This window comes from Rhinopithecus roxellana, chromosome 12, assembly GCF_007565055.1.
Source record: "Rhinopithecus roxellana isolate Shanxi Qingling chromosome 12, ASM756505v1, whole genome shotgun sequence".
NCBI classification, from domain to species: domain Eukaryota; kingdom Metazoa; phylum Chordata; class Mammalia; order Primates; family Cercopithecidae; genus Rhinopithecus; species Rhinopithecus roxellana.
In genome coordinates, this window is record NC_044560.1 from 124,506,790 (window position 1) to 124,522,578 (window position 15,789).

The 15,789-nt window shown below is 53.3% G+C and overlaps 1 protein-coding gene across 1 annotated transcript in view; it reads right to left on the minus strand.

The window, feature by feature from the left end:
- Positions 1-526: 526 nt before the first annotated feature.
- The window catches only part of TRABD2B (TraB domain containing 2B), a 231,552-nt gene continuing 216,289 nt past the window's right edge, over positions 527-15,789 (minus strand). The window contains exons 6-8 of the mRNA XM_030913790.1: positions 14,551-14,820; positions 4,667-5,482; positions 527-617 (exon numbers count right to left, since the gene is read on the minus strand). Coding sequence (XP_030769650.1) covers positions 5,278-5,482; positions 14,551-14,820 — 475 coding nt within the window. The 3' untranslated portion in view covers positions 527-617; positions 4,667-5,277. The remainder of the gene's footprint in view (positions 618-4,666; positions 5,483-14,550; positions 14,821-15,789) is intronic.

Sequence of the window (15,789 nt, forward strand, 5' to 3'; positions counted from 1 at the left end):
CTCTTCATGACAATTCACAGAGGTGAGGGGCAGAGGTGATAAGAGAACAACATCATGCATACCTTTCAAATACATGAATCTGAAACCTGTGTTGCACAGTGAATCAAGCTGGGGACAAGCTCTGTGAGGCTCAGGAATGGGGCAGGGGCTCTGGCTTCCTCTGTTCTGGGCTAGAGCCTCCTTTGGCTGAATCAGCCCCTGCCCACCCCAGCCACTGGGGACCCAAGATGTCTGAGAGCCCTTTGTCCCTGGCAGCTCACCGGAAACATCTTAGACTTGGATCCCGTTCAAAGCCCACTTTCCCCACAGCAGGACTGGGATGAAGGGGGCCTTCGAGGCATGCTACTCTGTCACCTTTCCCGCCTCCACATGCTTTCAATCCCACAGCAGCCTGTGGGTCCTGGGAAGAAAGCCAAGCACCTCATCTCCATGGAGGCCCAAGATTGTCCATGTCACCCCTGCCCTCCAGTCCCAGAACTGCCCAGGCAGGAAACAAGGTCTTCATTTGATAGATGAAGAAGTGAAGGCTCAGAGAGGGACAGGAACTTGCCCAAGGTCATCCAACAAAGTGAAGGGGTATCCAGAGTATTTCCGGAAAGGAAGAGCCCAGCTCCCACCTGGAGAAAGGATGAGGATAGCTGATGCTCCCTGGAAAGGGCCAGGTGGGGGGTCAATCAGTCCTGGTAAACCCTTTCTTTCCTCCCCTGGGGTCAGGGAAGGGGGCAGAGAGGGAAGGAGCTCTGGGATGGCCAGCTGCGGGCCTGGGTTCCAGTCCAGTCCTCCCCCACCTTTCAGAAGTTCCCCTACCCAAGGGCAGCAGGCAAGCCCAGCTGGGTTGTTGAAGGGGGCACTGTGAGGAGTGGTGGTGGTTGTGGGTGGAGTGGGGAGGCTGGACTTATTCCTGAGCCTTACTGGTTTAGACAGCCGGCAGGGTGATTTTTTTGGCTGCTCAGATGAATTTCTGGAAAAATAACAATGTTCACAGAACCTGAGCATTGCAGAGCCAGGAGGGACCCTCAGTGTCGTCTACACCAGGCCCTCGCCAAGATGTCAACTCTCCTGCCACATCTTCAGCCAGTGGGCACACTGCCCCTGCTCAAACACCTCTCCTGATGGGAAACTCGCCACCCTCGGGGGCTCCGGGCCATCCCCGGACAGCTTTGGTTTGCTGGAAATTATTCCACTGGCGGAGCTAAGGTCTGCCTCTCTCCTTTCCTGCCTTCATTCCTTTCTTCCTCCCCTTCTTTCTGCTTCCTTCCCTTCCTCTTTCTCTCTCTACACATCTGTTGAGCACCATCTTCGTGTCAGATGAGGATACAAAAACAAAATCACATGACCCCTGACATTAAGCTGCTCACAGTCCAAGAGAGGAGCAGATACACAACTAGATAGTCACAACACTGGGCGGTGGGTATTGTGATAGATGCTAAGACAGCACAGAGGAATCAGAGGGGGCTTCCTGGAGGAGGTGCTATCTGTGTTGATCCTCAATGGATGAGCAGTTACAGGGGAGAGAAGGGAGTTTCCAGGGGTAGGGAGCAGCATGTGTGAAACATCCTGTCTATTCTAGAGATGACTGCACATTATGCTGGCCAGGCACAGGGTAAGAGACATGAGAGACATGTCTGACAAGGTCAGCAGGGTTGGGTCATGAAGGGTCTAGAGGACCCTTCATGGGTCAGGCTGAGGACTTTGGTTCTTATCTCACAGTTACTGAAAAGCTATCACCCCAGTCCCAATTCTGTTGTCTGCCACACAGGATGCCATCAAAGCTGCAATTCCCCTGGGAGAACTTCTCTTGTCCTTCACAGCATTTTTAATAGACTTTCCTTTTGGTAGAAGGACTTTCCCTCCTCTTTGGGATCCACTGTGACAATGGCACTGGGCTGGAGATTAGGCAAGTGGGACAAGGGGCCTGAGCACCCAGGTCTAGCTGAGGCCAGGAAGTTGTAGGTAACACAGTATTTAGCATGAAGGAAATATGCTTAGGATCTTTCAATGCAAGGACAAATTTGCTGATAGCCAGCACAAGGTTCCATGCTTCCTAGATCCCAGATCTTTGACTCTCAGGCCTGGAGGTGCCCTCAGCACCCCTTTGCAGCTCCCTGGCAGCCTGATTCTTCTCCCTCCACTATGGATGACGGGGCTCTCCCTGTCTTCATCTGGCTGCTGGCGCATCAGACCCAGCACCGAAGGAAGACCTGGGGACATGGCCATTCCGACATGCCCCAGAGAGCCCTTCATCACACAGTCAGCTTTCACGAGAGATAGAGGACCCAGGGCCACACTAACATGCTGCCCCACCTTAAGCAAATCACTTCACCTGCTGGGTCTCAGGCCTTTCATTTTCCTGCCCGCCTCACGGTCAAACAGAAAAGTTTAAGAAGTGCACACAAAGTTCTTAGAGGAGCAGGAGCATTTTACGAGGCTAGGCACGTAGAACATTTCTTGAAGAAATGTCAGTAAGTGGTGGATAGATCGTGCCAAAGGTGTGGGTGGCTGCTTATGGAATGGTGGTGCTCTGGCCCAGGATGAGAGCATTCAAGTACCCCAGCCATGCAGATTCCTGCATATGTGCCTCAAGTCTTTTGGGTCATAAGTCAGCAAGTTGAGTTCATTTTAGACCCTGGCCAACTGGTGGTCCTCAGGGATCAGTGAACTTTGGCACCAGATGTCTGACCGTATTGGCTCTTGCTCTCCTGTAGGTACATGTCTACTCCATCAGTTAGTCCAGCCATCTTTCTTTAAACACTTGAATTAGGGTAAGGGAGAGTTTAGGATCCCCAAATCTGCCCAGAGGAGGGATCTGGGAAAGACTAGGGCTGAATCTTCCTGAAGTTAGGGGCCAGGACGACGTAACCTAGCATTGCGCTGCTTGTCCCATCTTGATAATGAGTTCCTCTGGGCCAAGGAGAGTGGTTAGATTCAGCTCCAATACAGAGCCTGGCATTGCGTGTGCTCAATAATTACACGCTGCATTAATTTACCTTCTTGGCCCAGTGCCTGGCACAGATCTGGGCACACGGTCAGGTGCCTGGACTGTTTACCCAAATGCTTCATCTTTAATTAACCTCAAGCTCCATCTCAATACATCTCATGCCATACTCTGCCCCAAACAGAGAGGAATCTGGCCTGTGTGTTTCTAATTCCTTTACACTTATCTCATCCAAATAGTGCTCTGCAAGATCCGTTTGATGTCCAACTTCTGAGCCTGCTTTATACGTCAACTAAGTCCCTTCCCGCTCAGAAATAGGAAGTCGCATTTTTGCCAAGGATAAACCAACTCCAGCCTGGACTGAGGTCAAGTTCAGTTTAGAGCATGGTGCCCGCGGGGCTGGCTGGGGCCTCTGAGACAGACCTCCAGTCTCCTGCCAGGTCTCAAGCTCAAACACGTCCATCAGGGCTGAGCTGTAAAGAACTCAGCTGCCTGCCAAGATGCCCGTGGGACTCCTGACCATCCCATGAGCTGCCCAGAACTGTGCCACCTCAGAAGGGAGACAGCTGCCAAGCTGAGCAAGATGGCACTAGGGCCAATCAGCTGCCATCAAGCCTGCCAGGGAAACCCACGAAGCTGTAAAGCTGGGGTGCACGGGGCTGGGAGTCAGCAGGCCCACTCGGCTGTGCAGTCTTGGAGACGTGTCTCCCCTCCGTGGGCCTTATTATTCCTCCCACTGTTACTATTATCCATCAAGTGAAGCGTCCTTTCTGCTGTCAGGTTCCAGGACTCTAATTACTGAGGCACCTGCTCTGCGGGGTTTCAGGCCTGGGAGTTAGCCCACCTGCGTCCTCTGTCTCCTCAGCCACCACCTTGAGGAGCAGAGGGGCTAGTCTCTCGGAGTCCCTGTCACTTGCCTCCCCACTTGGCTGCTGTGCCTCCCCAGGTGCCCCACAGCTGTACCCGTCTCTCAGCCTTTGATTTGGCAGGAAAGCTTCTCATGGGCTCCAAGATCTGGCAAGTCAGGACATGCAACACGTGGCACATGCTGTTGCCAGAGCCCTTTGGCCAGAGGGGCCAACATATGCAGCCAGCCAAAAGGTCTCTTGGTGGAGTGAAAGCTTGTGCTGGCCCTAGTTTGGGTGAGATCTGCCTCCCTTGGAGCTTCCCTGGCAGACAGAACATGGCAGAACAGGGAGCAGGAGGCAGGAATTGTTTTGCATCACACTGATCTAGGGTCACATCCTGGCTGGGGGATCTTCAGCAAGTCCCTTCACCTCTGTGGGGGGCTCAGTTTCCTCATCTGTGAAATAGGGATAGTAACATCTCACAGAACTAGCACGAGGATCAGTGAAGCAAGTGTGCAAAGTACTTGCCACACTGCAGGCTTTGGACAAATAGCAGCTCTCATTACTATTAACATCCTAACAGCCTAAGCCCCTGTCTCTAAAACTGCCCTCCTGTGCCCACTCCAGTCCCTCGCCCCAGCTCAGTCCATTTAGCCAGGACTTCAACAGCCTCTCCTTTAACCCAAGCTAGATTCATGACACCAGAAGAGAGAAGTCTGGATTTATGTCCTTGCTCTCCCACTTGCCTTGTGACTTTGGGCTACCCACCTGGTTCCCTCTGGATCTCAGTTTATTCATGTGTTCCGTGGTGTGGGGACTGCTTTCCTCAGCACCAGCATCCCACCCCCAACCCCACCCCAGTGCTTTGGTTGAAAACACTTACCAAGAGCTCTGGAAGGCCAGTTCACAGACACTCAGGGGTTTCAAAATAGCAGCATTCTCTTTCCTAAATTATCTTCCCAGGCCGCGGGTGCATCCAGCGGAGGGAGGATGGCCAACGTTCACACCTCTGGCTCCCAAATCTAGCTTCACAAAAACTAAGCCTGTCTGCCTGCACCTCCCGCTGAGGGCCCCACAGTAGGAGGAGCCAAACCCAGACCCAGGAGGCTTTGGTGATCCAAGAGCAAGCCAGTCCAGAGCCACAGTCCACAGGAGGTCACTGATGTCCTGGGTTCTCCTCCCGGGCCGGCACTAGGGCTAGGGGGTTATGACATAGGCCACATAAAAATAGTTTTATCAGTAGAATAAATACATTTCTCCTTTTTAATATGGACACGTATTTTACAAAAGAGCCCCATAGCACTATGGGAAATTAAGATCCTTCTACAAAAAAGAAGATGTAACTTGGGTACAGTAAAGCTCTAGTGTCTAGCCGATCCCGTCTGGACTGCCCTCGAGGTGTTGGGCACCCCTGCAGGTGGTGGCAGGAGCGGTGGGGTGTGGCCAAAGACCCCTGTGTCATTTCTCTGGCTTCTCCACTTGGGGTGGCCAAGGTCAAGAGGGCCCAAGGCTGTGCAGCAGGAAGCAGGCAGCGATGGTGGTGGCAACGGCGGGGAGGAGGCCCAGGGTGGGTGCCGAGCTGCTGGCGGGCCCTGGTGGGTCCTGCTGTTGTAGCTGGTCTGAGGGCTGGAAGAGGGGCTTGGCCATCCCAGAGCTGTGGGTGGGCTGCAGGGGCAGCGGGGGCGGCGAGGCGGTGGTGCTGGAAAGGAGGAAGCACATGGCAGAGTGACCGTCGGCAGTCTCATCCTGGGTAGAAGCCTTGGGGCTCAGATCTGACTTTTTCAGGTCTATTTTGCCTCATACAATGGAGAAGGGAACAAGGAGCTTGAGCAGGCAAACCGGGCAGCCCAGAGCCACACAACCAGCCTGGCTGAGCTCCAGAGTCCACACGGACCCCCATGCCAGGCTCTGGGGGATGGGCCAGGCCCTGGCAGCCACAGGTTGTCACCTCTCAGCCACTCAGATGTCACCACTCGAGAGAATGGGTCCCAGGCAGAAAGAGTAGTGTTTTGGGGAGATAGATCTGGGGTCCCATGGAGTGGTCAGCCATCGAGGTAACAGGTGCCTTGCCTGCTGGCTGTTCTCCCATTGCAGACCACCAAAACATGCAGAAAACAAGACAAGCAACCGCACTGTGTCCCCTGCCCTCATCATAACTACCGCTTGTTGAGCATCCGTCATGAACTCAGCACTTTACAAGCAATATTTTTGGTCCTCATAACGAGCCTTCAAAGCAGGTCTCGTTGCTTCCTTTCCATGAATGAGAAAACTGAAGCTCAGAGAGGCTGTGTGGTGGCTGGGGAGGCTACCTGGTGGTTAGGTCCCAGAGGAAAGTGGGAGTGGGAAGCCATGAGGCAGGAGCTCTGGGTCGGCCTTTACTTTGCACAGCTGCAGGATATGTTTAGTGAAAGATGCTTCACTAATTTCACTAAATCCTTCATGAATTTACAAAATCAGAATCCAGTTTCGGAGATAACAGGTGAAATTCTTGGCTTAAGAAAGCCCATGTGACAGACAGAGAGAGATGGAAGGAAAGTCAGGGCAGGAGCCAACTGGAGGCTGACCTGAGCCCAGCACGTGGTGGCCTTGGGAAGCTGGAGGGGGAGGGCAGGGGGCACTCAGGGCCAGGTTACTGGCTCAGGTCCAGGAAAGAGACACATAGGAAATGGACAGGCAGAGAGAGACAGAGGCTAACAAAGGGACTGAGGAGGGAGTGTACAACTACACAGGCCTATCAGACAGGTCAAGAGTCTGACAGGAGACCTGTGGGTGAGAGGGACAGGCTCTGGAATAGAGAAACAGGCTGAGCCCAAAAGCAATGGTCATGCCTATCCTCGGGGAACCCTGGACAGGCAGGAGGCAGACAGAGATGCAGATGCAGACAGAGGAACCCACAAGCCCCCACCCAGAGGGGAGAACTGGGGGGCAGCGGGTAGATGAAGAGAAGGCCAGGAGGGCCTCCCGGAAGAGGGAAGGCTACAGTCAGCCTGGAAGGCAGAGCGAATTTAGTTCGAGCATGTGGGAAGGCACTCCTGGCCAGTGAGAAAAGAACGTACAGAGCCCTGCCCCCTGCACCAGGCTGTGTGTGAAGTGCTGCCACTCCTTAACCTTTAGACCTCATGACAACACTGGGAGGCAGGATGACTGTTGTCCCCATTGTACTTAGGAAGAAACTGAGGCACAAAGGGGTTAAGTGGCTTTCCTCCAGGACACAAAGCAGGGCCAGGATCTGCACTGGGCACACAGTAGGTGCTCACTAGCAGACGGGTGGACAAGAAGCTTGCCCTTCCCTTTGGGCTGGCCAACCTAGAGGGTAGGCTGTAGAAACAGGGCAGGGCGGGCTTCATGGGGTCTGCAGTGTGAGTGCCTTCCTGCCATGCTTCCCACTGCTTGCCCCCTCCTCGATAGGCTGCCCTGGGTCACCCCGGGCTGCATTTCCTTGGGCTGGGCCGTGAGGTCCTAACAACTGGCCATAATCACAGTGGTGAGAGCCTGTAATCATCACCACCAGAACTCAATCGAGGCCACCGTCCTGGCTGGATGCCTCTCACACAGCCCTGGCTCATCCTCAGCTAGGCCAGGTAGGCAGGGGAGGGAACCCGGGGCCACCAAGCACACCCTGACTCCACTTGGGCTCTTGGTTTGGGAACAGGTGTCCAAACCGCCTCTGGGCACTCTGTCCTGGCTTGATGTATGTCACTAAAGAGAGGGGTCCTCACTCACTGCCCAGTCCCTCTCTCCCTCTACTCTCTTCTGGTGATGCTCTGCCCTTCAGTACCCCCTGCTGCCTGCATAAGGTTCCTTTCAATCCGGTGTGATGTGCCATGATCTTCTGTCTTAAGAGAGACTCCAAGGAGCTATCAGGAGGGGAGGGAGCAAACTCTTGTTCCACCCAGAGGATGCAAGGATGGCGTTTCTGAGTAGAGTGTGTGTGTGTGTGGAATGGCGGGGGGAGGGCCAGGTGGCTTCCAATGCCCCTTACTCACCCATAGAATCGAGCATGTTGTGCCTCCCACCCCATGCCTGATCTGGCCTGACTGCTCTCCCCTTTCATGTTTCTCTCAATGCACACCACCCCTTCCATCACACCTACAGTCTTGCTGCCATTTTCCTACTCACCTTTAAGGCCAGACTCAATGCCCTTCCCCTGGAGGCCTTCTTTGATCTGCCTTCCATACCTCAATGCCACCTGGGGCAGTTAAGTCTTCCCCTAAACCTTGTACATTTCTCATCGACCTCTCTGTGTTGTAGGTCTCCATTTATTATACGTGGTTTGCATAGGCTTCTATATGTAATGTGCTTCGAATGGTGCCTGGCACACAAGAAGTGCTAGATGAGGTTGGCTATTTTTAGCATCATTATTAATATTTTTGTGTCTGGGTCTCTCCTCATAATAACATCTTCCACTTATAGAGCACTTACAGTGTGGTGGCAGACATTGCTTGGTGCTATACACGTGTTATGTTGTTATTATTCCCCTTTCTAAGGTGTGGAAACTGAGCTTGAAGGACTTTAGATTTCTTGCAAGAGACAGGATGTGCATGGGACAGTGTCTCCCCAGCCTGAGCCAAGCCAAGGAGCTGTCCCTGACTGAACAGATGAGCAAACCACTGAGGGAGAGCCTGTGAGCAAATCGTGGGTGCTTCTGGCTGCTCTCAAACCCGCAGATGGAGGCTTGCCAGGTGGGGACACTGAGGCTTCATCTGGCCTCAGCCTCTGGAGGGGATTAGTGTTTGTGCCGGGCAGGGATCATTACCTCAGCCCCTTTCCTCCGTTTCTTTTCTAATGAAAACTAAAACAAAAATAAAAAAAAGAAACCCACACACAAAACGCAAGAAGTCCATAAAGACGTCCTCCTAGCTGCTGCCCCACCTTTTCAGCCTGAGGAACTGTTGGTTTGGTGGGCTGGCTTCAGGAGAGCAGGCTGGTGTGCCCTTGAGGTGCCCAGAGCTGAGGCCCCCACCATCAGAAGGCGAGACCAAGTAGGAGTTATGAATACTATGTCTCACAAGGCGCCCAAAGGCATTTTCTTTCACACTTTGAAAACCAAAGATGAAAACTCCTGCTTGGAGCCTGAGAGGGCTTTTTATTGCTTGGAAGGAGTCCCAGAGAAATGGGGTAGGACTGGTGGGGGGTGGAGGACAAGCCCCTCCAAATGCCCCTAGCCCACCTCCTGGGCCTGACTCTGCTCACAAAGCTCAGTCTCCCAGTCCAGATCCCCACCCCTTCCTAGGCTCACAATGGGGGAAACTGTCTCATGGCAAAGTGGCCTCGAAGCCAAACCAAACACTGCAAGTGTTCCCAGGCTCCGCAGAGGGCTGGCACCAAGAGGCCGCGTCGGCTCTGAGTCAACAGGGACCCCAGAGTGGGGAAGAGGCCCTCTGCTTGGGCAGAAGGCAGAAGCCTGGCTCTAGCCTGTAGTGCGTTCCTGGCTTGCTGTGTGACTTTGGGCAAGTGCTATCCTCTAGAGCTCGGTTTCCCCATCAACACAATGAACAGGAACAGACCCATGGACTTCAAAATGTCTCCTAGCAGCAGAAGCCAGAGCGAGATCTTAGGGAGAAGCCCAAGGCAGAAATCACAAGCCCAAGGCAGAAAGCAAGGCTGTGTGTATCTGAGACACTGTCAGTTGTCTGGCCATGAGGCACCTCCAAGGGGCTCCCTGGAGCAGGGGCAGATCTTGGTACTAGAGGGTCTCTGAGAGCCATCCTAGGCTAGGTTCTGGGCATCCCGAGACTTCTTGCCAGTACAAGGGGCTGGTGGGCTCTGCCCTGACTGACCTCCTTAGAGAGCTTCAAGGAGACACAGAGAAGACCGGATTTGGGGCACACAGGGCCTGGGTCACAGGTGGCCCTCTGCCTGGGGATAGAGATCTCACTGGGATCACTTAGTGGTGACCCTGTTGTGATGCCAGTCTGGGCCTCAGCCTCTCTGGGCCAAGCAGGTCAGATGAGAGATCCAAAGCAACTGGTTTGCCTGCAGCTCTGGATATCTACGACTTCAGGATATCTAGGGTTCCTCCCGCCTCCACACCTTTGTCCACATGGTCTTCTGTGCTGGGAATGCCTTCATGCTTTGCTCAGACTCACTGGGCCATGACTGACTGATTCCATCTTGGGCACAGGACAGACAGGCTTGTTTTCTAACAGCTTCATAGCAGACCATAGCTGGAAGCGCCTATCTGTCCCTCAGATGGGAAACTGGGCCCAGAGAGGAAGTGGGACTTACCAAGATCACTCAGGAGAGCTGAGGCAGGGTCTCCGGACTGTGGCTCCGGGGCTCTTCAGTGGCATCACACTGGGAGCCATGTGTCCCTAACCGTGACCCGAGACTTTTCCTGTTCCTGTCCCTCACTAGTGCTAAATGCAATATGTGCCCAACATGTTCCTATTAAACTGGGGGAAGTTCACAGCACCCACCCAGTGGCTCATTTAAGGGTTCAGGCCGAAGGCCCTTTCTGCTAGGGTCGGGGGCTGGGTCATCTCAGACCAGAGACTCTGAAAGTCACAGGTGTCAATACGAGCTGCAACTGTTACCGCGTGTTACTCGTGGTCTGATGCCAGCTTAAGGTTTACGAGCATCATCTCACATAATCTCTTAAGCCTCAAAGCAAGTAAAGGGGGGGACTGGATTTGAACCCCATTCTGCCTGAATTTGTCTGTTTTCACTCATTGGATGATCCTGCTTCCCATTCTCGTGGGGGCATCTTCTACCTCTAATCGGATGGGGTCCTGGCCTCACCTGGAGACTCCGCCCATCTCGAACCATCCCAGAAGGAGGCCTGGCTGTGCTATGGGGAACTGGAGCTGGAGAATCTGGGGGCAGGAGGGAGACACTATGTCTCTTCCCCTCTTTGAGAGCTCTAGCCGTCTGCTCAAACCTCAGGGGAAGCCAAGACCCAGAAGGCAATGACCCTGGGGAACATGTGTCCTGCACCCCCTCCCACTGCATGGTTGAGTTCACCACCAAGGCTCTGCATCTGTCTTGTCACCCACCTCTGTGCCCTGCTTTGGGCCATGCCTGGCACTGGGAAGGTAGTCTCTTGTCTACACCTGGCCAGCATGACTTGCCCAAGGACTTCCAATCTAGATGGCCCAGACATTCTGTTCCCTATTTACGAAACTCTCCCTTCCTCTCCAATGTCAGCTGTGGACTTGGAGAATAAGAGCTGGCATGACCGCCAAAGATCCATCAAGGCCCTAACTGCACAAAAGGAGAAACTGAAAGAGTGCTGCGGGTCCCACATTGCACAGAAATGACCTCTGCCCTGCTTTTAGAGCACCCTGGTCACAGCCCTGCCCTTCTCCCAAGTCTGGCTCTCAGAGGTGGGGGTTCCCCAAGAATATTGTGCCACTGCATAGCCATCTGCGGACACACTCGCTTCATCTACCCTTTCCATGGGTCCCCATAAATCATACTGCCATGGGCTACTGCTTCTCTAAACTTCCTCCAGTGTGTGTTTACATCTCAAGTAATGAGGGGCAAGGGGGAGGCCAGCCTGTTCCAGGTGGTATCCAGGACAGGCGCTCCAGGCACATCCCTGGCTCACTCCTTCCTTCTCATACTTGCTTCCAGCCCAACCCAGATCTGATCCTCATGGCCTCACGGCCTAGAGTATGAGTGAGGACTCACAGTCTGTGCTACTGTGTCAGGACAGGGGTACCCACCGGCACTGCGTGGAGGAAGGGAGGGCTTAGCTGGGCCGGGGAATGGGGGGATGGCACCCACATGGTGCTGGGTGATGACAGCGATCCTTAGCGTCAGACTCTCTGCCTGGCCTTAGGCAAGTTACCTAACCTGCTGAGTCTGCTTCCTCCGGTATAAAATAGGCCTGCCTTCCACAATTCTTGACAGAAGAAGGGACCGAATGAGGCAGGTATCTGGCACAGCAGGGAAGCTTGACAGATATCCACTAGCACCCCACTCCAAGCAGAGAGAGGAGCAAGACAAAGGTGTGGAGGTGGGATGGGGCATCTCGAGTGGCACACAGCCTGGTGAGGACAAGGCCGGCAGGCCCCAAGGAAGCAGGGTGGTGGCTGAGGCGGCAAGAAGGTGAAGGCGCTGCATCTGGGCTGAGCAGCGGAGTGGGGGACACTGTAGGACCCCAGGCTGGGGAGCAGCCATGCGGGAGGGCACTCGGGGCCAGTATGACAGGTGCAAGATGAGCTGGGAGAGGTGATGGGGAGGAGGGGATGGCTCCAATGGGGTTTCGGAGGAGAAAAATGAGAAATGGGAGTAAAAGCTCCCCCAAAAATGGTTTTGTTAGAAGGACTACCAATGGGCCCCAGGTCACCCCCAGAGAGCTCTCATCTGCTTCTCTTAGAAAACTGGGAACTTGGGGACTGCAGGAGGGTGAGTCCCCTGGGAGCAACGGAGGCTGTGCCCTGCACCTGGGTCTCTCGGGGAACTCAGGGCCTGCTCCCCTAGAAGCGGCAAGAAATTTCAACAAACAGGCTGCCAGGTGGTGGTGGAAACTTTCTTCTCCAACCCAACCAGATGGAAGAAAGTTAGCCAATTGCAATTTACCTGTAGGGATAGAGAAGGGGCTCTCTTCTTGCCAAAGAAAAGCTGTTTTCTTCTCCTGAAATCAGGCTTTGTGTTTCGGAGCTATGTATTGTGAGAAGGAAGCCGTTTGGAGTCATTTGCTGAAATTTACCTTTCAGACATGGTTAGGGGCTGGAGGTCCATTGCTGGAGCTGACAGCCCAGCTTCCTGTCACCCCATGGGCTGGCCCCACCACTGGCCAGGTCTCCTGATCACCCTGGTGTGTTGATCAGGGCTCTGAGTGACCAGCCTAATTGGAACTCTTAATGGGCTGCCAGCTCCTTCACTTGCCTCAAGCCTCCTTGGCAGCCTGCAAGCCCTCCCTGCCACTGGTTAAAGTGACTCTCAGTAACTCTATGCTCTCACTCCCGATTAGAAGGGGGCAGCCCATCCTGGGCACGTGACCCGAATGTGTCATAGCCAATATAGCCACAGTAATGCCTCTGCCTCAGGCAGGCAGGGTGATATGGTTAGGCTGTGTCTCCACCCAAATCTCATCTTGAATTGTAACTCCCATAATTCCCATGTGTTGTGGGAGGGACCTGGTGGGAGATAATTGAATCATGGGGGCGGTTTCCCCCATACTATTCTCGTGATGGTGAATAAGTCTCACAAGATTTGAAGGTTTTATAACCCCTTTTGCTTGGTTCTCATTCTCTCTCTTTGCCGGCTGCCATGGAAGATGTGGCTTTGCTCCTCCTTGCCTTCTGCCACAATCGTGAGGCTTCCTCAGCCATGTGGAACTGTGAGTCAATTAAACCTCTTTTCTTTATAAATTACCCAGTCTCAGGTATGTCTTTATTAGCAGCGTGAGAACAGACTAATACACAGGGCCAGGTTCTGCAGAAGTACATTTCTCAGTAACCCAAGGTTCTCTGAAACCAATGCCCAAAGGATCAATGGGCTTGACTCTTATTTGCTAGAAGTCTTTTAAAGAGAGTGTGTACACCACAGTTTATGATAATGGGATGGACCATGTCAACATTTTGTCAATGGCTCTGAGACCTGGCTGTAGGAGATTCATGAAGTGCAAAGTACAAGAGGCAGCCCTTGATTCCTTGTGGTGACCCTGGTCAAACCCTCTCCGACTCGGGCCTTGGTTCACAATCTATAATGCAGAGTTTAGTTAGGGTTTCCCAAAGCTGCTCAGAAGAATCTCTAGGTGTACGTAACATACAGATTCCCAGGCCCTTGTCCTGCACATTTGGATACATGAGGTCTGCGGTGGGACCTGATAATCTGTTTATTTAACAAGTAGCCAAGGTGATTCTCTCTAGGGTTTCGGGGGAAAATCCTGGATGGTGATCTCCATCTCCAGATGGAGAGTCTGAGGCTCCTTCTGATAGAGACTCTGAGATGGAGACTCTATGACTGCTGAGCATGGCATATTCAGGGCTGGGCCACTGCAGTGGTTAGGACTCTACCCCATCACTGATGGTCCCTCCTGGGGACATTCCCTGTGCTCTAGCAACACTCTTCACTAAATATGGATATTCCTGCCAAAAAGTGGAATCTAGAGAAACTCCTCTGTACTGAGATTGCAGGCAGAGGTTGGAAGACAGCATCCTGGTCACAGCAGGACTTTGGTGACAGGCAAGCTGAGGTGGATGGTAGAGGTGGCAGGAGGGGCATGTAGGAAGATGACAGAAGGGTCTCCATGCATTAGGATGATTTCCTGTATCTGCCCATTTTCAACAAGGTTTATCACAAATCACCCATCCGCTCCTAAGACAGAGCCCACAGCTTCAAGGGCATTGATCACCATCTGTCCCATCTCTCTCTCAGAGCACAGTCCCCTTTGCAGCCTCCCTGCCAGGGTGTCGGCTACTCACACCTTCTAGGCACCGGGAGCTCATGCCTTTTGGTTTAGCCAGTTTGTTCCATTTTCTCCTAGTTTTACCTCTTCCATGGACAAATGGCGCCCTGTTTGTACAGGTGTGTCCCAGGACAGCTGAGTGCAAAGCAGATTTGTGCACTGCGCCTGAAGAAAGCTTCTATTTACTCACCTTAAAGAGGCAGAGAATTGTACTTGTTGTTGAATTGCTTTTGTTCTGAGAATAAAACTAAAAAATTGGATGTGAACGTGCTGTATAAAGCCACCTGCCACACTTCCTTAGAGCAGAGCTGGCCTGATGACAGTGTGCCCAGCTGTGGGGGGTTCAAGGTATACTACCCCGGGTGCAGATGCCCAGTTCCTGGGCAGACCTGCCCTCCCTGGCTCACCTGTCCTCGATGCGGACCCAGAGGTCATTGAACTGCCGTGGCCGCTGGTGCGTGCTCTGCCTCTTGTGCCACTTCCTCTGCCGGCCAAACTCTTCCAGCTGGCTGAGGCTGTCGGGGAGCAGGAGGTGTGGGGACAGGGCTGGATCCTCATCCTCCGGTGGTGTGGTGGGGGTGACAGAGGGTGCTTCGGGGACAGCAGCAGCTGGGGTCACTGGGGCCGGACTCATCGAGGTCCCCTCAGGAGAGGGCGCTGGGCTCTGGGGGGCAGGGCTGGAAAGAGGTAACAGCACATGGGGCACATGTGTTGGAGAATGTCATCCATATGTGGCAGGGAGTACAATCCAATTCAGTGGGAGTTTGTCATGGCAGGAGAAAGTGCCAGGGTGCCCCTGCTGGGCCCGGTGACAGCAACCCAGGAAAGCCTTGTCTGGCACTGAGAGCCAGTGCTTTGAGTCATGCTTTCATTTGTTGAGTCGACGGATATTTGCTGAGTACCAACCCTGTCCCAGAGGCGGGTATCAGCATGATGGAAACAGACAATGCCTTACATTCCAAAGCAGAAGACAGACAGTAAAACAGGGGATGCCAGACACTGCCAACTGCTGAGGAGCAAAGGAAACAGAGACAGGTGTGAGAGTGGGGGTGAAGGGTGCTGCTCAGGGAAGGCGGTCTGGTCACCAGCAGGTGATATGTGAGCCCAGACTAGGAAGAGGTGAGGGAGCAAGCCCTGGGCAGGTCTCTGGGGCGTATCTGAGCTTGGTCAGGGTCTTATTTATTCAACAACTCTGGCTGAGACTTTAGGTGAGTTAACTAACCTCACTGTGCCTCAGTCTCCTACTCTGTGAAATGGGGGTGTTGCAGCCTGTACCTCACAGGGTGCTTCATCAGGATTATGATGGTGAACACTGGCAAAGCACCGAGAACAGTGTCTGTCAAATAGTAAGCAGCCAAAACATTTAAGTAATTAATATTAGCATTGTGTATGTGGTTTATTCATCCAACCTTCCATTCATACATTCAATACACATTTCCTATGCACCTTTTCAGTGGAGCAAGGACAGTGTTAAGTAGTCAGAGTTTGAGCGGGAGGTAGACTGATGTGGGTCCACAGCCCGGCTCCACAACTTGCAGGCCGTGTGATGAAGGGCAAGTTACTTAATGGTCTCAAGCGGTAATGAGCTATAGCACAAGAGTAATAATACTGCCTACTTCATGGGGTTGTCATGAGGATGAATGAGA